A 23,055-nucleotide genomic window follows, 5' to 3' on the forward strand; every position below is an offset into this window, starting at 1 on the left:
CCAATTTTAACTCTGGCCCCCTCAAAATGTCAGGTCTAGATACGCCCCTGCATTCAAATGCTCTGGTTTATTTTATATGCATCTGAATGTTTATATTTTTACATAAATACGTAAGATCTAGCTCTGCCCCAGGAATGCCTTCCTTTAATCTGGGTAAAACTATGGATATTAGTCTGTCTGCATACACCTTTACACATATATATATATCGGGCCATGTCTCAATGCTTATTTCTGCAGGTAAAATGGCACATAAAAACTACCTCCTTTATACCTGTATTGGGAGCCCCTAAAAATGAAGACCAAAAAAAAAGGCAGTTTTCATTACCCTGGAAAAAAATAACCCCCTGGCATTTTTAAGCGATCTACTGACACTGGACATCCAAGCATGCTCTTACGACGACAATGGTGAACTCTGCAATGTAACAAAAATTCACCCTGTCTTTGTCATGCTTAGGAAACAATCCCCCATTTTCAAGATTCTTTAGCACAGCCTTGATGACAGTAATCAGACACTGAAAGTGCATTTTCCATACTGCTGTAAAGTTTCAAAAGCACAGAAAAAAATGGAACGATTTTCTTCACCTACAGAAGACCGTCCACAAAAGAACACACACAATTGCACAGCATCTATTCATTAGCCACGACTGCACCAGCTCTCTAGATTGTCCCTTAGCTGAAGCAAGGCGTAAGGCTGACCCCTCAGCTTCTCAGGCATCAGCATTAGCCTCTATTGCCCACTGCGCTGTATTAAATGTAACACCCTGTGGGACTACAGAGACTGTTCTGTAATCAGTTTGCCAGCCATGCATCGCTGCCTTGATGCGTGCTCCCTTACTTACATTACAGGAGTACATCTAACACGAGGCACATCGAGACATGAGCAGACTTGCATTTCAGAGATCAGACTGAGAGATAATTAGGTCTGTAACAACACTCTACTACTGCACTGCAAAGGTCATTTGTGGTTCATGTTTGGCTCATGCATCGCATTTCTTCCACTCTTCCTGGATTTTTAAAACCTCTTTTAGTAGCATTAAGGAGCTCAGGGTGCCACTTCAAGTGTACTACACATATTATACATCAAATACTGCAAGTGCTATAATACAAAGGAAAAGAAACACTGGAAACCAAAGTTAGGTGATAATACTGTCTGGTCACAGCTTTTCTCAAAATATGTTCTACAGACATACTCTGTTTGTCAGATTCAGGATGTATCAACTTCCAATGCCACAAAGTTGGCCAGGAGTTGGAAAAAATGATTCTTAAACAAAGAAAATAACAAAAAAATGACCAGCGAGGTGAACCTGCCTGTGTAAGTGCTACAGAACACCAGAGACTTTGTGTGAAGTTCAAAATCAGCCCATCATCCTCGTTTCAAGAAATACGCACTTTGCCGACTGCACTGATATATGTCTCTACAGACATTACTGTAGGGACCCTGGCTGGCCTGGGCGGCAGCAGCTTCAAATGTTTCCCTGCACCCCAGATCCCAGTTCACTTTAAAGTCAAAGCCCACAGTGCATCCCCCTTAGAAAACTTGATTTCGGAACCCACTCAGATAATGACATTACGCTAGCTGAAGTAGCTGCAGTGAGTAACATACTTCTAACCCTCTGATTTTAACAATATGCACTACATGGTCCTGCATTCAGTAGTTTAAAAGAAGGAAAATCATTTCTTTTTCTTTTTTTTTTTTATAGGTTGTCATACTTTTCCATTGTCTTTGTTAACTCCACCCTCCCCCATTTACAACATGCAGAGCAACCTCCTTCCCCTCTTTCCTTCCACCAAGATAAGTGAGCGCAGTTCATGGGCAATTTAGTTTTCCAATATGGCTTGTTAGAAATGCAAGGAAATGGATCTAAAGCAGCATTTACTGTTAACAGAGTCATTATTGCTATGAGGCCAGCAGTGCTGTGTCACTGGGTAACGCAGTTATCTCCCATGTCCTGAGCGTAACAATCCGAGATAATCGTCCTCAGCTCGTCAATGTCTTTCCGCAGCTGGCGCACGTCTGATAGCTTCTTGGAAAGTGCTTCTGAGCTATGAAAATTCTCAGTTTCCTCATTGCAGCTGTTCACTGCTGTAAAGAAAAGCAAGAGTTGTAAAAATAAAGGTCAAAAAACATCCTACAGATGATTCCATTCCTTTCAGAGAGGAGGTCTATTGTAATTTTCTTGGCTTTCCTTGCTCTGAGATGCACTGGTCCTTTTATTATTGTTAATTTAGTTTATTCAGATTTGCTGTACCACCTTTGCTAACTGGCAGATCAAGATGGTTTACAATTAAAAAAAAAAAAAAAAAAACCAAAACAGAAAATATTTACAGAAAAGAACTACAAAATGTTGATAGAAAAGTCTGAATTCCCTTTACACAGCGGCGGTAAGCCCAACACGGGCTTACAGCTCACTCTTCCGGGACTACCGCTGGCCCAATGCGGCCGCCGGCGGTAGTCCCAATCTGAGCGCGTGCCATTTCTGGGGGAAAAAGAAAACCCCGGAAATGGCTTGCGTGGCAATAAACCGGCGGTAACCGGGCATCTCCCCACGCTGCCCAGTTACCGTTGGGTTAGCGCAGAAACCCTTATCGCCACCTCAATGGGTGGCGGTAAAGGCTCCCCACTGCAAGGCCACGTGGTAAGAGTTGTCTTACCCCATAGCCATGTGTGCCTGGGGGATTTTACCCATTGTGGAACTGCATTATTGAAAACTACTTTTTCTAAACTGTTTGTTTTTGGGATTGCATTCTTGAAACCGCTGGGATAATTTCCCTGGCGGATATCTCGGGAGCTGTGCTGGAATAGTACTGCTGACATACCTCAGGTTGAAGGGTACACCTGGAGGATTACAGGGAGTTGTACCTAAGTGGAATATCATATAGAAAACTTGGGCCGGAGGCCAGAGTTTTCCTGAGAGGAGCGGAAGGATCCTTCAAAATATGTAACTTTGTCAGACCGCTTATGGGCCCGTGACATGAAAAATCAGTCAGTCTCAACATTTTGGATCGGCTACTTTGACATTCTCTGGGAAAAGGTGACTATATATGTACCTTTATAAGTCTCTTAGAATGGTCCATAGTACTACAAAATTGAATTGTACATGAATATTTTATAAAATACACAGGTACAGAGTAAATGCACACATTTATATCCACTTTGGAGGAGGTGTAAATTTGTGCACTGGTATTTGGACAATGCAAGGGCTAGTTCTGAATGATTATTTTACAAAGGCACATAAGCGCCTATGCTGCCTTAATAAATATTTGCTTTAGGAGTTCTCATATAGATGTCCTGCACATAAATACCGTGCAGTCTCGATTATTCAACCTTTGCTAATCCGATCATCTGGCATGTCCAACAGACCACCCCCCTCCCCCGGATATGTCATCGCATTGCCGTTAAGAAGTGTACAGGTTTTCTTCACACGCTGCTGGTTAATTCTACTAAATAATACTGTATTTTAAATACAGATACACTATCCAGCTCATTTTCGAAAGAGAAGGGTGACCATCTTCTGACACAAATCGGGAGATGGCCGCACATCTCCTAAAGCCGCCCAAATCAGTATAATTGAAAGCCGATTTTTGACACCTTCGACGGCGTTCCGTTGCGGAAGCGGCCAAACTTCAAGGGGGCGTGCCGGCAGTGTACAGAAGGCGGGACGTGGGCATGCTTACGAGATAGCCAGCTTCAGATGATAATGGAAAAAAGAAAGCCGGCCCTGACGAGAATTTGGTCCGCTTTATTTGGTCCCTTTTTTCTTTTAGGTCCAAGTCCCAAAAAAGTGCCTGAACTGCCCAGATGACCACTGGAGGGAATCAGGGATGACCTCCCCTGACTTCCCCAGTGGTGATTAACCACCTCCCACCCCAAAAAAACCTTTACAAATTTTTTTTTTTTTTAGAGTATGTCCTTTGCTATGCCTCTGTCCCTGTGACGGCAGTTAAAGATGTCCTTCCCTGCAACAGCAGTTGAGAATGTCCAAAATGCCTCCAACACCCTCTTTATTTATTTGGATTTTGGATCACAAGTAGCAGCAGTGGGATTTGAACCAGCCACCGCTGGATTGCCAGACAAGTGCTCTAACCACTAGGCCAATCTGTCACTCTTCCACTCCACTTCACTTTACTCCACTTTCTTGAAATTTGGCCATCACTGTGGGGGTGGGTGCAGGGGCGTAGCCAGCCTTCCGTGGGGGAGGGGTCCAGAGCCCGGGGGAGGGGGCACATTTTAGCCCTCCCCCCTGGTGCCGCCCCCCCACCGCCGACATTGCCGCCCCCCCTCCCGCCGCGAACCCGCCGCCGCTGCAGCCTACCTTTACTTTTGCTAGTGGGGGATCCCACTCCCTGCCAGCCGACGTCTTCTTCTCAGTTGCTTCCTGCTCTTCAATTTGTCAGACTCAGAGAACAGAACTGTTCTCTGAGTCTGACGTCCTGTACGTACAATTACGTGCAGGACGTCAGCAAACAAATTGAAGAGCAGGAAGGACTGAGAAGACGTCGGCTGGCGGGGAGTGGGATCCCCCGCCAGCAAAAGTAAAGGTAGGCGGCGGCGGGTTCGCCGGGAGGGGGGTCCTGGGGTGAATCTGCGGGGGCCCCGGCCCCCTCAGGCCCCACGTAGCTATGCCACTGGGTGGGTGGGCAGTATGTAGGCCCCTGGAAGGGAGAGGTATGTGTGTGTCAGCAGAGGCATAACGAAGGTATGGACGTCCTTCTTTCAAACATTTTGGACATCCTGAACTGCCCCCCTACAGGGACAACCAAATTTCAAGGAAGTGGCATGGAGGAGTGGCAGACTGGCCTAGTGGTTAGAGCACTGGTCTGGCAATCCCGAAGTGGCTGGTTCAAATCCCACTGCTGCTACTTGTGATACACAATCCAAATAAATAAATAAAGAGGGTGTTGGAGGCATTTTGGACTTTCTCAACTGCCATTGCAGGGAAGGACATCTTCAACTGCTGTCACAGGGACAGAGGCATAGCAAAGGACATACTCTAAAAAAAAAAGTTTGAAAAGTTGTTTTTTTCGGAGTGGAAGGTGGTTAATCACCATTGGGGAAGTCAGGGGAGGTCATCCCCGATTCCCTCCGGTGGACATCTGGGCAGTTCAGGCACCCTCAGGAAGGAAATCGTGTGCAAATGAGCTAACAGCGAGCAGCTCATTTGCATGTAATTTCCTTCATGCATGCCCGTTCCTTTCCAGATTAGTAAGGGAAGGGCTTTTTCCATTCAGTTAGTGGGACCAGTGCACTACGAATGCTGGCTCCTACCACGACCAAATGGCTTGGATTTGGCTGGGTTTGAGATGGCCGGCATTAGTTTCCATTATTGGAGAAAACCAATGCCAGCAATCTCTAAGGGATTTGGCTGGCCCCGACCGTATTATCGAAACGAAAGATGGCCATCCTCGGAAATGGCCACCCTTAGAGATGGCCGGCCCCGTTCGATTATGCCCTTGGGACACCCAGAACTAGTAAAAGGACTGACAAGTCTCAGCAGCATTCACCTTCATAAGCACTAAACACAGGATTTCATTTGTTTATACTTATTAAAGCCACTTACATCCCATTTCCAGCAGTAAGGAAAAGTTAGGCTCCTTCCCCTGAGCTCTCTGGTTAAGAATACAGCACAGCGCTTTCAAGTCAAACAAGCAGTGAGACATTTCCTTCAAACACTGCTCAGCTGCTGGCATCTTCTCTAACAGGGGCTGGTTGGATTGCTCTTTATGCTGTGCCTGTTTCTTCAGACATATATTCTCCTCTCGTAGTCTTTGGTTCTGGGGGACAACAAAGCAACTGACGTCAGAAGCGCATTTTTATAATCTTATAACACTCATAAAATAAGGCCAGCTATTGTCTGCAGAGCCACTGAGAGACAAAACTGGGCCCAGAGCAAACAAGAGGTCCACCACTGCCCCCCCCCCTTTTTTGTAAAAATCGAGGCCCCCTCACTGTACCTTTTAAAACAGCAGTTCTTTGCTGGCAGCGAGCACAAGCAGCCAGTGGCTGATACACACTGCTTGTGCAGGCCCCACAGCCAGGGTTGCCAGGTGGAAAATTTTTTTCCCACCCAAACCAGCCTAAATCCAGCCCAAACCCGCCCAAACTCAAACCCCGCCCCTGACACCCCACCCCCGCGCCATCACCCCCGCCGTCATCAACCCCGCCCCCACCGTCATTGGCCCCGCCTCCCCCGTCATCGGCCCCGCCCAGAACGTCACTAACCCCGCCCAAAACATCACTAACCCCGCCCCCGTGGCCGAAAAAAACGCCTAAAAAACCGCCCAAAAGACAAAAAAGAAGCCCAAAAAACTGCAACCCGCCGCGGGCAAAAATTTCCCGCGGTGGGTCGCGGAAAACCGCCCACCTGGCAACACTGCCCACAGCCTTCCCTCTGGTGTGTTCCCGCCTTTGCAGAAACAGGAAATTGCATCACAGGAAAGGCTGTGCGACTGGCGCAAGCCATGTGTATCGGTCACTGGCTGCTCGTGCTCACTGCCAGTGAAGAACTGCTGTTTTAAAAAGTATGGGGGGGGGGGGGGTCTTGATTTTTACAAAAACAAATCAGCCAGCCTTCCTTAGACACCTTGCCTGGAGAATCTTGTCCCTCCCCTCCACCCACCTTCTGGGCAGCCCTGACTGTCTGAGGGACAGGGGGGTGTAATTCTACAAGGAGCTACCTAGATTTAGGTGGAAAGTATGTGCATAAATGCCAATATTCTAGTAATTTACACGCACGTGTGAAGAAATATGTACATAAATAACTATGTTCTGGCTATATGCTATTCGATGGGGATTCATTTGGGTGGGGTGCACATTTACACACATAAATTACAGAATACTATGAAATACTAGGAAAGGAATGGTAAATAATACCAAGAGTACTATAATGCCTCTGTATCACACTCCATCGTGTGACCTCACCTTGAGTACTGCATTCAGTTCTGGATGCTGTATCTCAAAAAAGATTACTACTGGATGTGCCTTCTTTTAAAACTATTAGACCAAATACTTATCGATCCTCCATATTTTATGTAGAGGGTTTGGATATTGTGGAATGCACTACCAGAAGAAACCAGGGGAATAGCTCTGCTGCACAGTATAGGAAGCACTTGATAGCTTTTCCTTTTGCTAAAGCTTTAGTTAGCCTGATTTGAGATTTTATTATTATTACACTTTTAAATATGCTGTGATTTTACTGTTTTGGTGAGTGCTATTTGACTAGTACACAACATGTAAATTTTTGTGTACGTAAGGACTGTAACCCACTTAGAACTGTGGGATAGTGCAGGATGGAAAATTGTAAATAAAATAAATAATTAAATAGATATGAAGAAAACTAGAAGTCTGTTTTCCTTTATAGAATAGGCTCTTAATAGGTGTCTATATTTTGTAAAAGACTCCAACAACACCCGCAAATGACTACTCTACTGGCATTTGCAGATGTATCTGCCACCTAAATCTAGGCAGCTCCTTACAGAATTACCCCCATATGGCTAAAATTTTAACTTACTCCTTCCATGTTTCCTGACATCTTCTTGGTTTAGCCAGTTAACTTTTCCCTCAACATCAAGTAGTCGGACCAAAGGTTAACCACTCAGCAGTTTGCAGTGGCACTTAATTATATTCATATATTTAGCAATGGAATCCAGTTAACTAGTCTGACCGGAAACTACAACACCTACTTTGCACGTCTATTTTTAAAGCACACATGGCCCGATATTCAGCTGGTGGCGACCAGTGCTTTGCTGGCACCGGCGTTATTCCTGCAAATTCAATGCCAGGCCATGCAGTGGTGCAGCTACAGGTGGCCATGGGGGCCTGAGCCCCCCCCAATGGATCCAGGGCCCCTGGTTTGGCTGGCGAGGGTCCCCAACCCCACCAGATGAAGCAGTTCTTCAGTGCTGTTCTCCTTACATTGCTTGCCCTGTTTCCCTCTCATCGCGTGCATGTTCGGTTTTAGTGGCATTGCGGCGGGGGGTGGGGGGGAGGGAGGCGGGTCAAAACGTGCCCCCCCCCCACTTTGAGGTCTGGCTATGCCCCAGGGGTCATGTTCAGGCTCCGGCACTGAGTTTCCAGGCATACGGAGCCGACAAAAACATAACTGGTTAAGAGTAATACTTAGCACTTAACTAGCTACATACAGATAGGACTGACTTTTATGTGATCCTATTTATGCGGTTACCTTGGCCAGTTAAAGGGTCCTTTTACTAATGCGTGCTAGCGTTATTAGCGCACGCTAAAAATAAGCACGCGTTAAAAGTTAAGAGTCGCCCATATAGTTCCATGGGTATCGCCAGCGTTTGGCGTGCGCTGATTATCACACCCTAAAACTGCTGGTGCACCTTTGTAAAAGGACCAGTAAATGCTGAATATTGGCACTTAACTGTCCAAGTGCTGACTTCGCCCCGGTTTTGTATTGGGCACTAACTGGAACTTTTCAGTGGCATTAACTGGTTAAGTGCCACTGAATATGACCAGTTAGCCCCAAAGAAGTGATTTAACCGACCAGGAATTAATTCTGGCAGGTTAAACCACTTATACATTTACCCCCAGATTCTATAAAGTGCTCCTAGAGTTCTGCGCCGAAATCCAAGTGGATTCTATAACTGCGTGCATAACTTGATTGGGTTAACAAGCCAATCAGTGTTGTTAACAGCACTTAACAAGCAATAAGGAGCACTAATTGACAATAATTAGAATTTACACACACAAATCGCTAAACATATTCTGTAATGCACTGCGCCTAATTTTTAATGTGTGCAGGTTATAGGTAGGGAAATGGGCGTTTTGTGGGCGTTCCAAAATTTGCACGCATAATTATAGAATATGGCTCAGTGCGCCTAAATTCATGCACCGGGATTTACACCGTGTTTTTGTTGGTGTAAACGGCTACGTATAGTTTTAGCTTAAGTGACAGCAAAACACCTAAAGCAAAGTTACACACTTGTAGCAGGTGTTCTCTGAGGAGAGCGGGACATCACCTAACTATAGTATTTGATATCCTGTTTGTCCTTGAAGAAATGTGGGCTCTCTCGGGAAAAGTTATATGCAGGCCGATGGAATTGCTCTGCACGCAACATTAGTCCTTTACCATGGGAGTCACCAACCTTGAAGTATCTCCGTATTGCAGGTTGCTGATTCCCGTGATAAAGGACTAATCAGCCTGGGAGTTACCGGATCGTTTCTTAAATGGGCCACCACAGTGCTGTCCTCCCACCCCCAAGCAGCACCTGCACCCTCATCTGATCACATTCTCCCCAATGAGATTTCTCCCCTAATAATAAGCCCCCCCCCCCCCCCCGGCAATAAGACATCCACCCTGTTCACAAACCCTCCTGATGACACCTCTATCCTGTGATCAAAATCCTCCTTCACCATTGAGATCCCACCCTTCTAAAGGACCCCCCCCCCCCCAACCTAGGGAGTCTACTAGCCCATACCTAGTGGTCTTGGGAGTCCTTGGGCTATCTCTCAAAATGGCACCCCTAGTGGTAGTCTTATGGTAATACTGTTGCAGCGCCATGAGACTACTGCTAGAGGCATAGAAACAGGGCTGGCAAGGGGAGGAACGCCCCTGCCCAAAGTCTCCCTAGACCACCAAGTATGGGTTGGTAGGCTCCCAGGGTTAGGGGGGAACCCTTTGGGGTGGGGGGGCAACATTTTGAGTCCCAATGCTCCTGGGATGGTAAAAAAAGAATCCAACTTTTTGCTGGGGTTATTTTTCCAGATATAATGCAAGATGTGTTATAGAATTTACTTAGTAATGAGCTGCTTTACATGTATTTGCATCTCATTACTATGTAGCCCATGGTGACTTAATTTTCTCCGAGGACAAGCAGGCTGCTTGTTCTCACGACTGGGTGACGTCCGCGGCAGCCCCCACCAACCGGAAGAAGCTTCGCGGGCGGTCCGCACGCAGGGTACGCCCACCGCGCATGCGCGGCCGTCTTCCCGCCCGTGCGTGACCGTTCCCGCCAGTCTTTTCTTTTCCGCGCCTGGAGAGAGACGTGTTCACCTCTCTCTCTTCCTCAGCCCCGGAAAACCGTCGCGTTGTTCGCGAACCTTCATTTAATTTCGTTTTTATTCGTTGCGTGTTCCCCAAAAGTATTTTTCTTCTGTTCAAAAAAAAAAAAAAAAGAGAACGCGCTGTACTTTTCCCTCGTTTTCTAGCAGGGGCGTCGCGTTGCGGCCTTGTGGCCGCGCGGTCGAGTTGTTTTTCGAGGTGTGATTTTACCGCCACCATCGACGACTTTGATTTCGCCGACGCGATTTTTCCGTCGATGTCCTCGAAAGTCCCGAGTGGATTTAAGAAGTGTGGTCGGTGCGGCCGGCCTATCTCGCAGACCGACACTCACGCTTGTTGCCTCCAGTGCCTCGGGCCGGAGCACGATACCAAGTCGTGTACTTTGTGTCTTGGTCTCCGGAAACGGACTCAAGTTGCGAGGCAAGTTCTTCGGGACCGTCTTTTTGGAACTTGCGCCAGCCCCTCGACGTCGACCTCGACGGCCGGTTCTTCGGTACCGGTATCGATATCCGCGAAATCGGCACCGATGGCATCGACCCCAGGAGCACAGGTCCCGTCGGCCCGCCGGTCCTCCGGTGACGGTAGGGGTGAGAGGCCGCGTGGGCAATCGGCCCCGGTCACTCCCTCTGCTCATGGCCCTCGGGACCGAACCCTGTCTGACCCGGTCCCTCGAGACCGAGGGGGATCGACCTCCTCCTCCTCCATTCCACCCAGCGCCGATGACGGGCATCGCAAGAAACCAAAGAAGCACCGTCATCGGTCGCCATCGATACATCCGGCCCCCGGCGCCGGAGAGGAGTTGACGCCGAGTAAGCGTCAGCGTCAAGAGGAAAGGTCCCCCTCGGTAGTGGAGGTACCGACCCGTCAGGGTCCCAGCACTTCGGTGCAGTCTCCTGGACCCGAGCAGCTTCCGGCACCGACGCCTCTACCGGCCCCCCCGTCTTTCCCGGCAGCGGGCCTGGACGAGTGCCTCCGAGCCATCCGTTGACTGTGGCGACGGCAAGCTCTAGCCCGGTGCCGAGGCCTTCGACGCCGGTCTTGACCGCCACGCAGGTGGAGTCCCCGTCGACGTCGATGGAGGGAGCTTCGTCCCCGCCGGCGCGGGAGTCCACCGCTCGATGACACCAAGGCTTCGGTGCCTCGACGTCGAGCCGGGCCCGGTTGAGGACTCAGCTGCATGAGCTTATGTCCGACACCGAGGAAGAGGCCTCGTGGGGGGAGGAGGAGGACCCCAGATATTTCTCCTCAGAGGAGTCTGTGGGCCTTCCCTCCGACCCCACGCCTTCACCAGAGAGGAAGCTCTCGCCTCCTGAGAGCCTCTCCTTTGCCTCCTTTGTCAGGGATATGTCTATATGCATTCCCTTCCCCATGGTCTCTGTGGATGAGCCGAGGGCTGAGATGCTCGAGATCCTCGATTATCCATCACCACCTAGAGAGTCCTCCACGGTACCGTTGCACAATGTCCTTAAAGAGACACTGCTTCGGAACTGGATGAGACCATTATCTAATCCCACCATCCCCAAGAAAGCAGAGTCCCAATACAGAATCCACTCGGACCCAGAGTTAATGCGGCCCCAATTGCCTCATGACTCGGCGGTCGTGGACTCTGCTCTCAAGAGGGCACGGAGTTCGAGGGATACCGCCTCGGCGCCCCTGGGGCAGGAGTCTCGCACTCTGGACTCGTTTGGGAGGAAGGCCTACCAATCTTCCATGCTCGTGACCCGCATCCAGTCTTACCAGCTCTACACAAGCATCCACATGCGGAATAATGTGAAGCAACTGGCGGACCTGGTTGACAAGCTCCCGCAGGAGCAGTCCAGGCCTTTTCAGGAGGTGGTCAGGCAGCTGAAGGCGTGCAGAAAGTTCCTGTCCAGGGGTATATATGACACCTGCGACGTGGCATCTCGTGCTGCGGCCCAAGGTATAGTGATGCGCAGGCTCTCATGGCTGCGTGCCTCTGACCTGGACAACCGCACCCAGCAGAGACTGGCCGACGTCCCTTGCTGGGGGGATAATATTTTTGGTGAGAAGGTCGAGCAGCTGGTGGACCAACTGCATCAGTGGGAAACCGCCCTCGACAAGCTCTCCCACCGGGCGCCTTCAGCATCCACCTCAGCAGGTGGACGTTTTTCCCGGGCCCGGCAGGCTGCACCCTATGCTTTTACCAAGCGTAGGTACACCCAGCCGGCCCGAAGGCCTCGTCAGGCACAGGGACAGCCCCAGCGCGCTCGTTCTCGTCAACAGTGTGCGCCTAAGCAGCCCCCTGCGCCTCCACAGCAAAAGCCGGGGACGGGCTTTTGACTGGATCCATGGGAACATAGCCGCCCTCAAAGTGTCCGTACGCCGGTCGGAGGGAGGTTAAAATTTTTTCACCAAAGGTGGCCTCTCATAACCTCCGACCAGTGGGTTCTCCAAATAGTGCGGTGCGGATACGCCCTGAATTTGGCCTCCCTGCCACCAAATTGTCCTCCGGGAGCTCAATCCTTCAGCTCCCATCACAAGCAGGTACTTGCAGAGGAACTCTCCGCCCTTCTCAGCGCCAATGCGGTCGAGCCCGTACCACCCAGGCAGGAAGGGCAGGGATTCTATTCCAGGTACTTCCTTGTGGAAAAGAAAACAGGGGGGATGCGTCCCATCCTAGACCTGAGAGGCCTGAACAAATTCCTGGTCAAAGAAAAGTTCAGGATGCTTTCCTTGGGCACCCTTCTGCCAATGATTCAGAAAAACGATTGGCTATGTTCCCTGGATTTAAAGGACGCATACACTCACATCCCGATACTGCCAGCTCACAGATAGTATCTCAGATTCCGCCTGGGCGCACGGCACTTTCAGTATTGTGTGCTGCCCTTTGGGCTCGCCTCTGCCCCACGGGTATTTACAAAGTGCCTCGTGGTGGTAGCGGCGTATCTACGCAAGCTGGGAGTGCACGTGTTCCCATATCTCGACGATTGGCTGGTCAACACCTCGGAGGCAGGAGCCCTCCGGTCCTTGCAGAGCACTATTCAACTCCTGGAGCTGCTGGGGTTTGTGATAAATTACCCAAAGTCCCATCTCCAGCCAGGAATTCATAGGAGCTCTGCTGAATACACAGACGGCTCAGGCCTTCCTTCCCGAAGCGAGGGCCAACAACCTCCTGTCCCTGGCTTTGCAGACCAGAGCGTCTCAGCAAGTCACAGCTCGGCAGATGTTGAGACTTCTGGGTCATATGGCCTCCACAGTTCATGTGACTCCCATGGCTCGTCTTCACATGAGATCTGCTCAATGGACCCTAGCTTCCCAGTGGTTTCAAGCCACCGGGAATCTAGAAGATGTCATCCGCCTCTCCACCAGTTGCCGCACTTCACTGCTCTGGTGGACCATTCGGACCAATTTGACCCTGGGACGTCCATTCCAAATTCCACAGCCCACGAAGGTGCTGACGACGGATGCATCTCGCCTGGGGTGGGGAGCTCATGTCGATGGGCTTCACACCCAGGGTCTGTGGTCCCTCCAGGAAAAGGATCTGCAGATCAACCTCCTGGAGCTCCGAGCGATCTGGAACACACTGAAGGCTTTCAGAGATCGGCTGTCCTGCCAAATTATCCAAATTCGGACAGACAATCAGGTTGCAATGTATTACACCAACAAGCAGGGGGGCACCGGATCTCGCCCCCTGTGTCAGGAAGCCGTCGGGATGTGGCGTTGGGCTTGCCAGTTCGGCATGCTTCTCCAAGCCACATACCTGGCAGGTGTAAACAACAGTCTGGCCGACAGACTGAGCAGAGTCATGCAACCGCACGAGTGGTCGCTTCATTCCAGAGTGGTACGCAAGATCTTCCGAGAGTGGGGCACCCCCTCGGTGGACCTTTTCGCCTCTCAGACCAACCACAAGCTGCCTCTGTTCTGTTCCAGACTTCAGGCACACGGCAGACTAGCGTCGGATGCCTTTCTCCTTCATTGGGGTACCGGCCTCCTGTATGCTTATCCTCCCATACCTTTGGTGGGGAAGACCTTACTGAAGCTCAAGCAAGACCAGGGCACCATGATTCTGATAGCGCCCTTTTGGCCCCGTCAGATCTGGTTCCCTCTTCTTCTGGAGTTGTCCTCAGAAGAACCGTGGAGATTGGAGTGTTTTCCGACTCTCATTTCGCAGAACAACGGAGCGTTGCTGCACCCCAACCTTCAGTCTCTGGCTCTCACGGCCTGGATGTTGAGGGCGTAGACTTCACTGCGTTGGGCCTGTCTGAGGGTGTCTCCTGGGTCTTGCTTGCCTCTAGGAAGGATTCCACTAAAAAGAGTTACTTTTTTAAGTGGAGGAGGTTTGTCGTTTGGTGTGAGAGCAAGGCCCTAGAACCTCGTTCTTGCCCTGCACAGAACCTGCTTGAATACCTTCTGCACTTATCAGAGTCTGGCCTCAAGACCAACTCAGTAAGGAATCACCTTAGTGCGATTAATGCTTACCATTATCGTGTGGAAGGAAAAGCCATCTCTGGAGAGCCTTTAGTCGTTCGATTCATGAGAGGCTTGCTTTTGTCAAAGCCCCCTATCAAGTCTCCTGCAGTGTCATGGGATCTCAACGTCGTCCTCACCCAGCTGATGAAACCTCCTTTTGAGCCACTGAATACCTGTCATCTGAAGTACTTGACCTGGAAGGTCATTTTCTTGGTGGCAGTTACTTCAGCTCGTAGGGTCAGTGAGCTTCAAGCCCTGGTAGCTCATGCTCCATATACCAAATTTCATCACAACAGAGTAGTGCTCCGCACTCACCCAAAGTTCCTGCCGAAGGTGGTGTCGGAATTCCATCTTAACCAGTCAATTGTCTTGCCAACATTCTTTCCCAGACCGCATACCCGCCCTGCTGAACGTCAGTTGCACACATTGGACTGCAAGAGAGCATTGGCCTTCTATTTGGAGCGGACACAGCCCCACAGACAGTCCGCCCAATTGTTTGTTTCTTTCGACCCTAACAGGCTAGGGGTCGCTGTCGGGAAACGCACCATCTCCAATTGGCTAGCAGATTGCATTTCCTTCACTTATGCCCAGGCTGGGCTGACTGTAGAGGGCCATGTCACGGCTCATAATGTCAGAGCCATGGCAGCGTCGGTGGCTCACTTGAAGTCAGCCACTATTGAAGAGATTTGCAAGGCTGCGACGTGGTCATCTGTCCACACATTCACATCACATTACTGCCTCCAGCAGGATACCCAACGTGGTTCGGGCAGTCGGTGCTGCAGAATCTGGTTGGGGTGTAAATCCAACTCCACCCTCCAGGACCCGAATTTATTCTGGTCAGGCTGCACTCTCAGTTAGTTGTTCTTCGTAGGTCAATTTTCTGTTGTACCCTCGCCGTTGCGAGGTTCAATTGACCCGGGTTCTTGTTTTGAGTGAGCCTGAGAGCTAGGGATACCCCAGTCGTGAGAACAAGCAGCCTGCTTGTCCTCGGAGAAAGTGAATGATACATACCTGTAGCAGGTGTTCTCCGAGGACAGCAGGCTGATTGTTCTCACCTACCCTCCCTCCTCCCCTTTGGAGTTGCGTTTCATCATTTTTGCTTGTCATTCAACTGGCGGGAACGGTCACGCACGGGCGGGAAGACGGCCGTGCATGCGTGGTGGGCGTGCCCTGCGTGCGGACCGCCCGCGAAGCTTCTTCCGGTTGGTGGGGGCTGCCGCGGACGTCACCCAGTCGTGAGAACAATCAGCCTGCTGTCCTCGGAGAACACCTGCTACAGGTATGTATCATTCACTATCCTGCATTATGATAATTTGTCACATTAGTTTCCTTTAACATGTATTAAGGGGCAAATAACATGCTTATAGCCCTAATGCACTTTGATAACTTTCCCCCTTAGCAAGTTAAACGGCATGATTTTATCTGTATAAGGGGCTGGAAATAGATGAATAAGCGAGTTATGTGTTTGCTACCCGTCAGCAAATGTATCACTCACTTTGGATATCCTGTAGGTGTGCAACATCACCCCACCCCTCTCAAATTAGCCTCTCTATCCTCCTGATCAGGTTCAACTGGAAAACTCACAGGTTTGCAGTAATTAAAAGCACTCGGGTGGACGAAAGGTTTTCTTTATGAGTACCAAGCTCCAAATACATTTCTGAGAAAATACCCAGGATTAATTCAGTTAGTTTCGCTGACACTTTATTGCTCCAGGTTCATGAAGAGCAGATAAGCCTAGGTGACTGCTTAAGTCACTCAAGTTGACTACTTTAAAAACAAAAACAGGAATCCCAACTACTCACTTCAAGCAGAGTCTCCTGTATCTTCAGTAGGCTTTGCTCTCTTTCTGCCAGCTCACTTTCCATTTTCTGCACGGCTTGTTTCTCCAATCCAAGTTTCTCTTTTGTAGCCTAGAATATATATTTTTTAAAAGTATTTGTACAGTAAAGGGTGAAATTTTATAATTACATGAACATATAAATAGTATGTGCATACTTCTCCTCTATGCAGGTACTGGCAAATTTTTTAAAATATCCCAAATATATATATATGCATAACTAACTCATACATCAAGGCAGCAGTATAGCCAGAACCAAAAATCGGGGGGGGGGGGGGGGGGGGGAGCAAACATGTCCCCCTTTCGTCTTCCCTCCTCCCCCATTTAAATTAAAATAAAAAATACCTTAGCTGGCAGGGATACCCAAGCCCCACCGGCTGAAGAAATCTGGAGTGGCTCCAATCACCTAATGTATGACTGTCAGTGGCTCAACGTGTGAACTGTACATGTGTGAGAACCCAGCATGCTTCTGGTGCCAGTGTCAGCAGTAGCTCTTTCACTGCTAACAGCCACACTTTAGGTGATTGGGTGCCCACCAGCTACAGATGGTGCATCCAGTTGCTGGGTGGGCCTTGAGGCAAAAGCGGATGTAAGGGAGGGGACAAAGAAAATGTTTCATTCAATGTGGAAACTTAAATGAGTAAAACCTTTCTTCCCAAGGGAAATATTCCGTAACCTGGTACAATCATTGGTTCTAAGCCACCTAGACTAATGCAATGCAATCTACACTGGATGCAAAGAACAAATCTTGAAGAAACTCCAAAGTGCCCAAAACACCGCAGCGAGACTCATATTTGGAAGAATGAAATATGATAGTGCTAAGCCCTTACGAGAAAAACTACATTGGCTCCCAATCAAAGAGCGAATTGCGTTCAAGGTCTGCACCCTAGCTCATAAAATTATTCGTGGCGAGGCACCAGCCTACATGGCAGACATTATAGACCTCCCAACCAGGAACACAAAAAGATCAGCACGCTCTTACCTAAATCTCCACTTCCCATGCTGCAAAGGTCTAAAATATAAAACAACTTATGCATCCAGCTTCTCTTACATAAGCACGCAACTATGGAATGCACTTCCAAACATCACGAAAAGAATGCACGACCTAACAAACTTCCGGAAATCGTTAAAAACCTACCTGTTCACAAAGGCATACCAGAAAGAACAACCTAAACTCCTGAACTCTGCAAAACAATCGAAACTCTTACCAGAACTGGACAAAATCTAACTCTCTCTCCTTGATCACTTAAAATACTCTGTCATCTATGAACATCAACACTAGACCACTCTGTATTTCTCTTACCGGAATTGGCGATCGCCATCACGGTACTATGTAAGCCACATTGAGCCTGCAAATAGGTGGGAAAATGTGGGATACAAATGCAACAAATAAATAAATAACAAATAAATAAGAGAGGGGATGAGATGGTGCCCATAGAGGGGAGGGGATAAGAGGTTGCCCATGGAGGGGATGGGAGGAAGGGTTAATTGCACGATTAGAATTTTAATCGATGTACAGCCCTAACAGATTTTATATATATATTTGCAAAGGGATTCTCTATAGGTAAACAGGTGTTACACACAAAGAAAGATCCTTTGAAAACTTCCCTCACTTCCCCTCCCCTCCAACGCCCATCCCTCACAATGCAGGAGACCATGCTGTGCTGATAAAATACATTGAGAGGCTTTAGTTTTAATTCCCCATTCATTCTTCCTGGCAGGGAGTTTACACATGAAAACTCTGGAGTAGATACACAAACTGTAGTGTTTGCCACAATAATGAAAAAAAGGGTACACTCATATTTTTCTTTGATTACTGCACCACACACACAAAATACACAAACTGGCACCTGTTTCTGTGTGGGTATTTTTCCAATGCAAAACAACACACATGATTTTTCTTCCTCTAACTTAATCCTACCATCCTAACACACATGGATAAAAACACATGCACTGGTGACAGGCATTCAAACTTTTACCTGCTTACAGGACGGTAAATAATGAAAAAGACCAGGGTCTAACTCATACAGTTTCCTGGCCAAATTGATTCCCTTTCCATCCCTCCTCAACCCATAAACTTTGGCCAGAGACCTCAATAGCAGGCCAAAGTTTTTTCACTGAAGTGTAGGAGGAGAAACAGGCATTCCAGAGAGGGGGCTCAAATTTCATCAAAAGATTGAGGGGGTGGGGATGTTATCAATGTGGGCAACCATTAACATGTGTCATTTTATTGTTAACCCCTGTGCTCAAATAGCGAATCAGCCCCAGAAGTCTCAGCTCCGCAGAATTCCAGTTTCTCACACCAGGCCAAATACCTGTGTTTCTTTGACATCTTTTTTCTTATGCTACAGAAGTTATTTCTCATTAATAGCAGAACTGTTGGGATTTCCTATTGTGTCCTGGCAAGGTTGCAGCAAAAAGCACAACGATGTCAAACAGGATAAATGTAATCACAGTGTAAAAAAAACATCTCCTTACTTGGATTTCCACATTTATCCTGTCGATGTGCTTTTGCTGGTTGTCTATGACCTATGCATATAAACATATATAAAAAGAAAGCAAGAGTGAGGGTGGTTAGTAACAGCTTCTTAATGCTCTACCCCTTTGATGGAAGCATCTCAGTGACATCTGCTCCCGTCTAAATCCAAAGACAGAGGTATCAAACTGTAATCTAGGTAGTCTGCAAACTGGTTTGGCTTTCAGGCTACCCCTAATGAATATGCATCAGATACATTTGTACACAATGAAGACAACCCTCCAGGATGACAGTTTGACACCCCTGCTCTAAGACATGCCTACAACACGGAGCACAATTTAGTACCACTGAAAACCTCAAACAATAATGCAGCAGTATTTCCAAACATATATTTTAAAATATAATAGGCAGAACATCAGAAGAATCTTCTCTGTAATTCTGCTGGACCTGAAAGCAAAGAATAATCTAGCAGCTCCCACCATGCGACACTGTGATGCCACTGTGCTGTTTATCATCAGCTGCTCTGATCCAGTTAGGGCATAACTGCAGTACATGGACTGGAAAGGTGACTTCATGTGGAAGTAGGATGAGCTGTGCCATTATGAAAAAGTGTGACACCAAGGAGGTAATTTAATAATTGTGCATCTATAAATAGGCGCCTGTTTACTAAGGTGCGCTAGTGTTTTTAGCCTGCGCTAAAATTAGCACACGCTAAACGCTAGAGACACCCATATATTCCTATGGGTGTCTCTAGTGTTTAGCGTGTGCTAAAAATGCTAGAGCACCTATAGCGTAGCTTAGTAAACAGGGCCCTAGACGTGAAAGAATGAGAACATTTTTTACTCCTCCTCAGACTAAGCTCCTAATGTTAGAAAACCATGTGCTTGGCCTTCAGGTCTTCTGAGCGCTGTTTTGTATCCAGGTTTAGTAGCAATTATCTTCATTATTGCTGGATTCATGTAAGCAGTGCACTGTCTATGCGAGACCTTGTACGGTTTTCTTGTTCTCTAAACTCTTTTCTGCACAGGGCAGCCATAATAACACAGAAAGCTGTGCAAAGAACCCATGCTAAGCTCTGCACTAACCATCTCACACTTCATTACATCGACCTCTCTGAGAGTTCTCTTAATGCGGCAAAATGTGAGTTAGTATATCAAACCTTGGCAGATGCCTCTGTGAGATTTCCTAATCTATTGCTGTTGAGTGACTTCAATGTTCATCTTGACAATCATGCCCACTCGCTTTCTGCCTATCTGGCCAATTTCCTAACTGATTTGGGACTTTTCCAGTACGTTCCTTTCCCTATGCACTCAGCAGGGCATACGTTTGATCTGATCATATCTGTCTCTCAGCATCTTTTCCCTTAAACAAGTCTCAAGATATACCTCCATCTTGGATGGACCATTCTTTGGTTCTTTTCACACTTCATTTCAGACTGACACATACCCCTACAAGCGCAGGTAAATGGACTAGACTGACTCGCTCAATATCTTTGCATTCAGTGATCTTTTTACCTCAGATTTTTCAAATCTTTCCCTCAAAAAGCAAACTTCCCTATGGAATTCTCTTTTAGAATAAAAATATGATGAATTTCTTACAGACTCTTGATTAAATAGAGGTCACAAACCTTAGTATCACTAAGGCCTTGCCTTGCTTAAATGTCAAGTTAGGCAGGCAGAACGAACCTGGCAGAAGCACAAATGCCCAGAGAATGATACTAGGTGCAAACAACAACGTTTCTATACTACCCAGTTGAACACAGCTAAAAATGATTATTTTGCAAGAATGATCAACCATTCTTTAAATTCTAGTAAAAAGTTATTCTCTATTTTTTCTGACCTTACATAACCCCACAGTTAGCCTCAAACTACCAATTTGTCCTTAAAACATTTTCAGGCAAAAGTCTCTACATTGCAAGCTTTCTTTGTTTCACCAATACCTACCATTGTACCAACTGCTCTACCTTTGACTGCCCTCTCTCAATGGTCATCTTTCAATCTGCTACCTCTCGACACTTTCTCAAAAATACATTTGTCAGTTTGTCCCACTACTTGTCCCCTTGATCCCATCACTTCCTCTTAGCTAAAGCTTCCATCATTGGGTTTAGTACCAATTCTACATCAGTTTGTCTTGAACAGTCTTACTGAAGGGGTGCTGCCTAGACCTCTCAAAGCAGCTATAAACCTGGCCTGTTCTAAAAAAGCCTCAATCAGATCGTATGGACCTGACTAACTATCACCCAGTTTCCAACCTCCCATTTCTGTCTAAGATCATTGAAAATATAGGACCCGATATTCAGACTGTGGGAGATAGCCAGGCTGTCTCCCGCAGACGGCACTCTCCCATGGCTGGCGCTAACCCGGATATTCAGTGCCGGTCCGTTTCCGGTGACCAGCATTGAATATCCATTTTAACCGGCCATGCTGATATTCAGTGCTGGCCACTTAAAGTGAGCCCGGACAAAGTTATTCCACCTATTGTGGCCAAACTTGGCCGCTCTCATTTTAAAAATCAGTGACTAGCCGGTTATATCGCCCAATATAACGAGCTATCTTTAAACTGCTAAGCAGCGATATTCAGTGCTGGATAGCCAACTACCTAGAACTTAATATTCCCGGATAGCCGCTTAAGTGCCGTTTTAGCGCCATTTTCGTTTGAATATCGGGTGGATAGCGTTTTCTCAACTTGCAGTCCCACTCTGAAGCGGTGCTTGCACTACATCCACGTCAATCAGACTCCAGGCCAGGATATACCCCTACGCCAAGCCCCCTCCCTACCCATCTTCAAATCTCTGCTTAAAACTCACCTCTTCAATGCTGCTTTCGGCACCTAACCTTTCGTGAAATATAGTATGCCCTATCAGACGGACTCTACACTTGTCTTTAGATTGTTTAGATTGTACACCTGTCTTTTAGATTGTAAGCTCCTTGAGCAGGGACTGTCCTTCCATGTTAAATTGTACAGCGCTGCGTAACCCTAGTAGCACTTTAGAAATGTTAAGTAGTAGTAGATATAGTACAGAAACAGTACTTACTACTCTTTGATTTCAGGTCATCTCACTCCCCCCTTCTAGCATTTCTACATTGTTTGGTCTTCCAGTTCAACCAGTTCAACAGTTTAAATACCTTGCTATTATTATTGATTCACAGTTATCCTTTTCTTCACAAATTTCATCATTTTTACGCTCAGGTTTCTATGCGCTTTGTAAGATTAGATCCGTCCAACGCTATCTAGACGTTGCTTCCCTTCATTCATTGCTTCACGTATTTATCAGTTCTGTCCCCTGGTATCACTAAATCTGAACTCAAAAGATTACAAATTCTCTAAAATACCATGGCTTGGGTATTATGCAAACAGAAACGTAGGGATCATGTCACCCCTCTTCTCAGAAAGCTTTACTGGCTTCCCATAGAATTGAGAATTCAGTTTAAAATATTGACTCTTATTTTCAAGGCTCTTCACACTGGTTTATTTGGCTAAACATACTATTCCCTATTCCCCTCCACAGCTGTTAAGATCAATAAATGATCACAGACTTGTTCTTCCCGGCCCCTCCTATGCACAAATAGAATCTACAAGAAAAAGTGCCTTTTATTTTCTAGCTCCCTTTTTATGGAATAGACTCCCACTCTCGCTTTTTTCTTTAGCATTCAATTGATTGTTGCTTATGCTATACAGATGATTTGCAGTTGGCTGACATGTTTTGCAATTTTGCCAGTAGGTTCCTTGTTTCCCCTCTTTCCTTAGGTATGTTTGTGACTGTTTGAATGATGTGGAGGGGCATTTTTGATATGATGTCTAAGTCTGACTTTAGACATTTTGAAAAAAAATCCAAAATCTGAATAGGAAAGAAGTTCATTTCAAAAAAGAAAAATATCTATCTTTTGTTTTCAAAAATACTGTTTCTAACAAGGTTTTGTGCTTTGGAGGTTTTGTTTTTTAGTCGATTAAAAAAAAAAAAAACAATCAAGTGAAAAACGTAGAAAATCAAGCCATTGGGATGTAGAAGGAGCCCGTATTTTTATTAGACTGGTCTCCCAGACATCCCAGGAGATAAATGGGGCACCCTAGGGGACACTGCAGTGGACTTCAAAAACATGCTTCCATGTACACATCTCACCGTTGCTCCCCTATCTTGTCTGCTGAGCCCCCAAAACCCACTGCTCACAACTGTACACCACTACAATAGCCCTTATGGGTGAAGGAGGCATCTATATGTGGGTACAGTGGGTTTCTGATGAGTTTTGAAGGGCTCACAGTTTCCCTCACAAATGTGACAGGTAGAGGGA

The 23,055-nt window shown here is 47.3% G+C and overlaps 1 protein-coding gene across 2 annotated transcripts in view; it reads right to left on the reverse strand.

Annotated features, from left to right (window-relative positions):
• Window positions 1–270: 270 nt before the first annotated feature.
• CEP85L (centrosomal protein 85 like) overlaps window positions 271–23,055 on the reverse strand; it is a 350,628-nt gene continuing 327,843 nt past the window's right edge. For both annotated transcript variants that reach the window (XM_030198550.1, XM_030198549.1), the window contains exons 10-13: window positions 18,769–18,819; window positions 16,256–16,363; window positions 5,559–5,772; window positions 271–2,083 (exon numbers count right to left, since the gene is read on the reverse strand). In XM_030198550.1, coding sequence (XP_030054410.1) covers window positions 1,920–2,083; window positions 5,559–5,772; window positions 16,256–16,363; window positions 18,769–18,819 — 537 coding nt within the window. In that variant the 3' untranslated portion in view covers window positions 271–1,919. The remainder of the gene's footprint in view (window positions 2,084–5,558; window positions 5,773–16,255; window positions 16,364–18,768; window positions 18,820–23,055) is intronic.

The sequence above is a fragment of the Microcaecilia unicolor genome, chromosome 3, assembly GCF_901765095.1.
Source record: "Microcaecilia unicolor chromosome 3, aMicUni1.1, whole genome shotgun sequence".
NCBI classification, from domain to species: domain Eukaryota; kingdom Metazoa; phylum Chordata; class Amphibia; order Gymnophiona; family Siphonopidae; genus Microcaecilia; species Microcaecilia unicolor.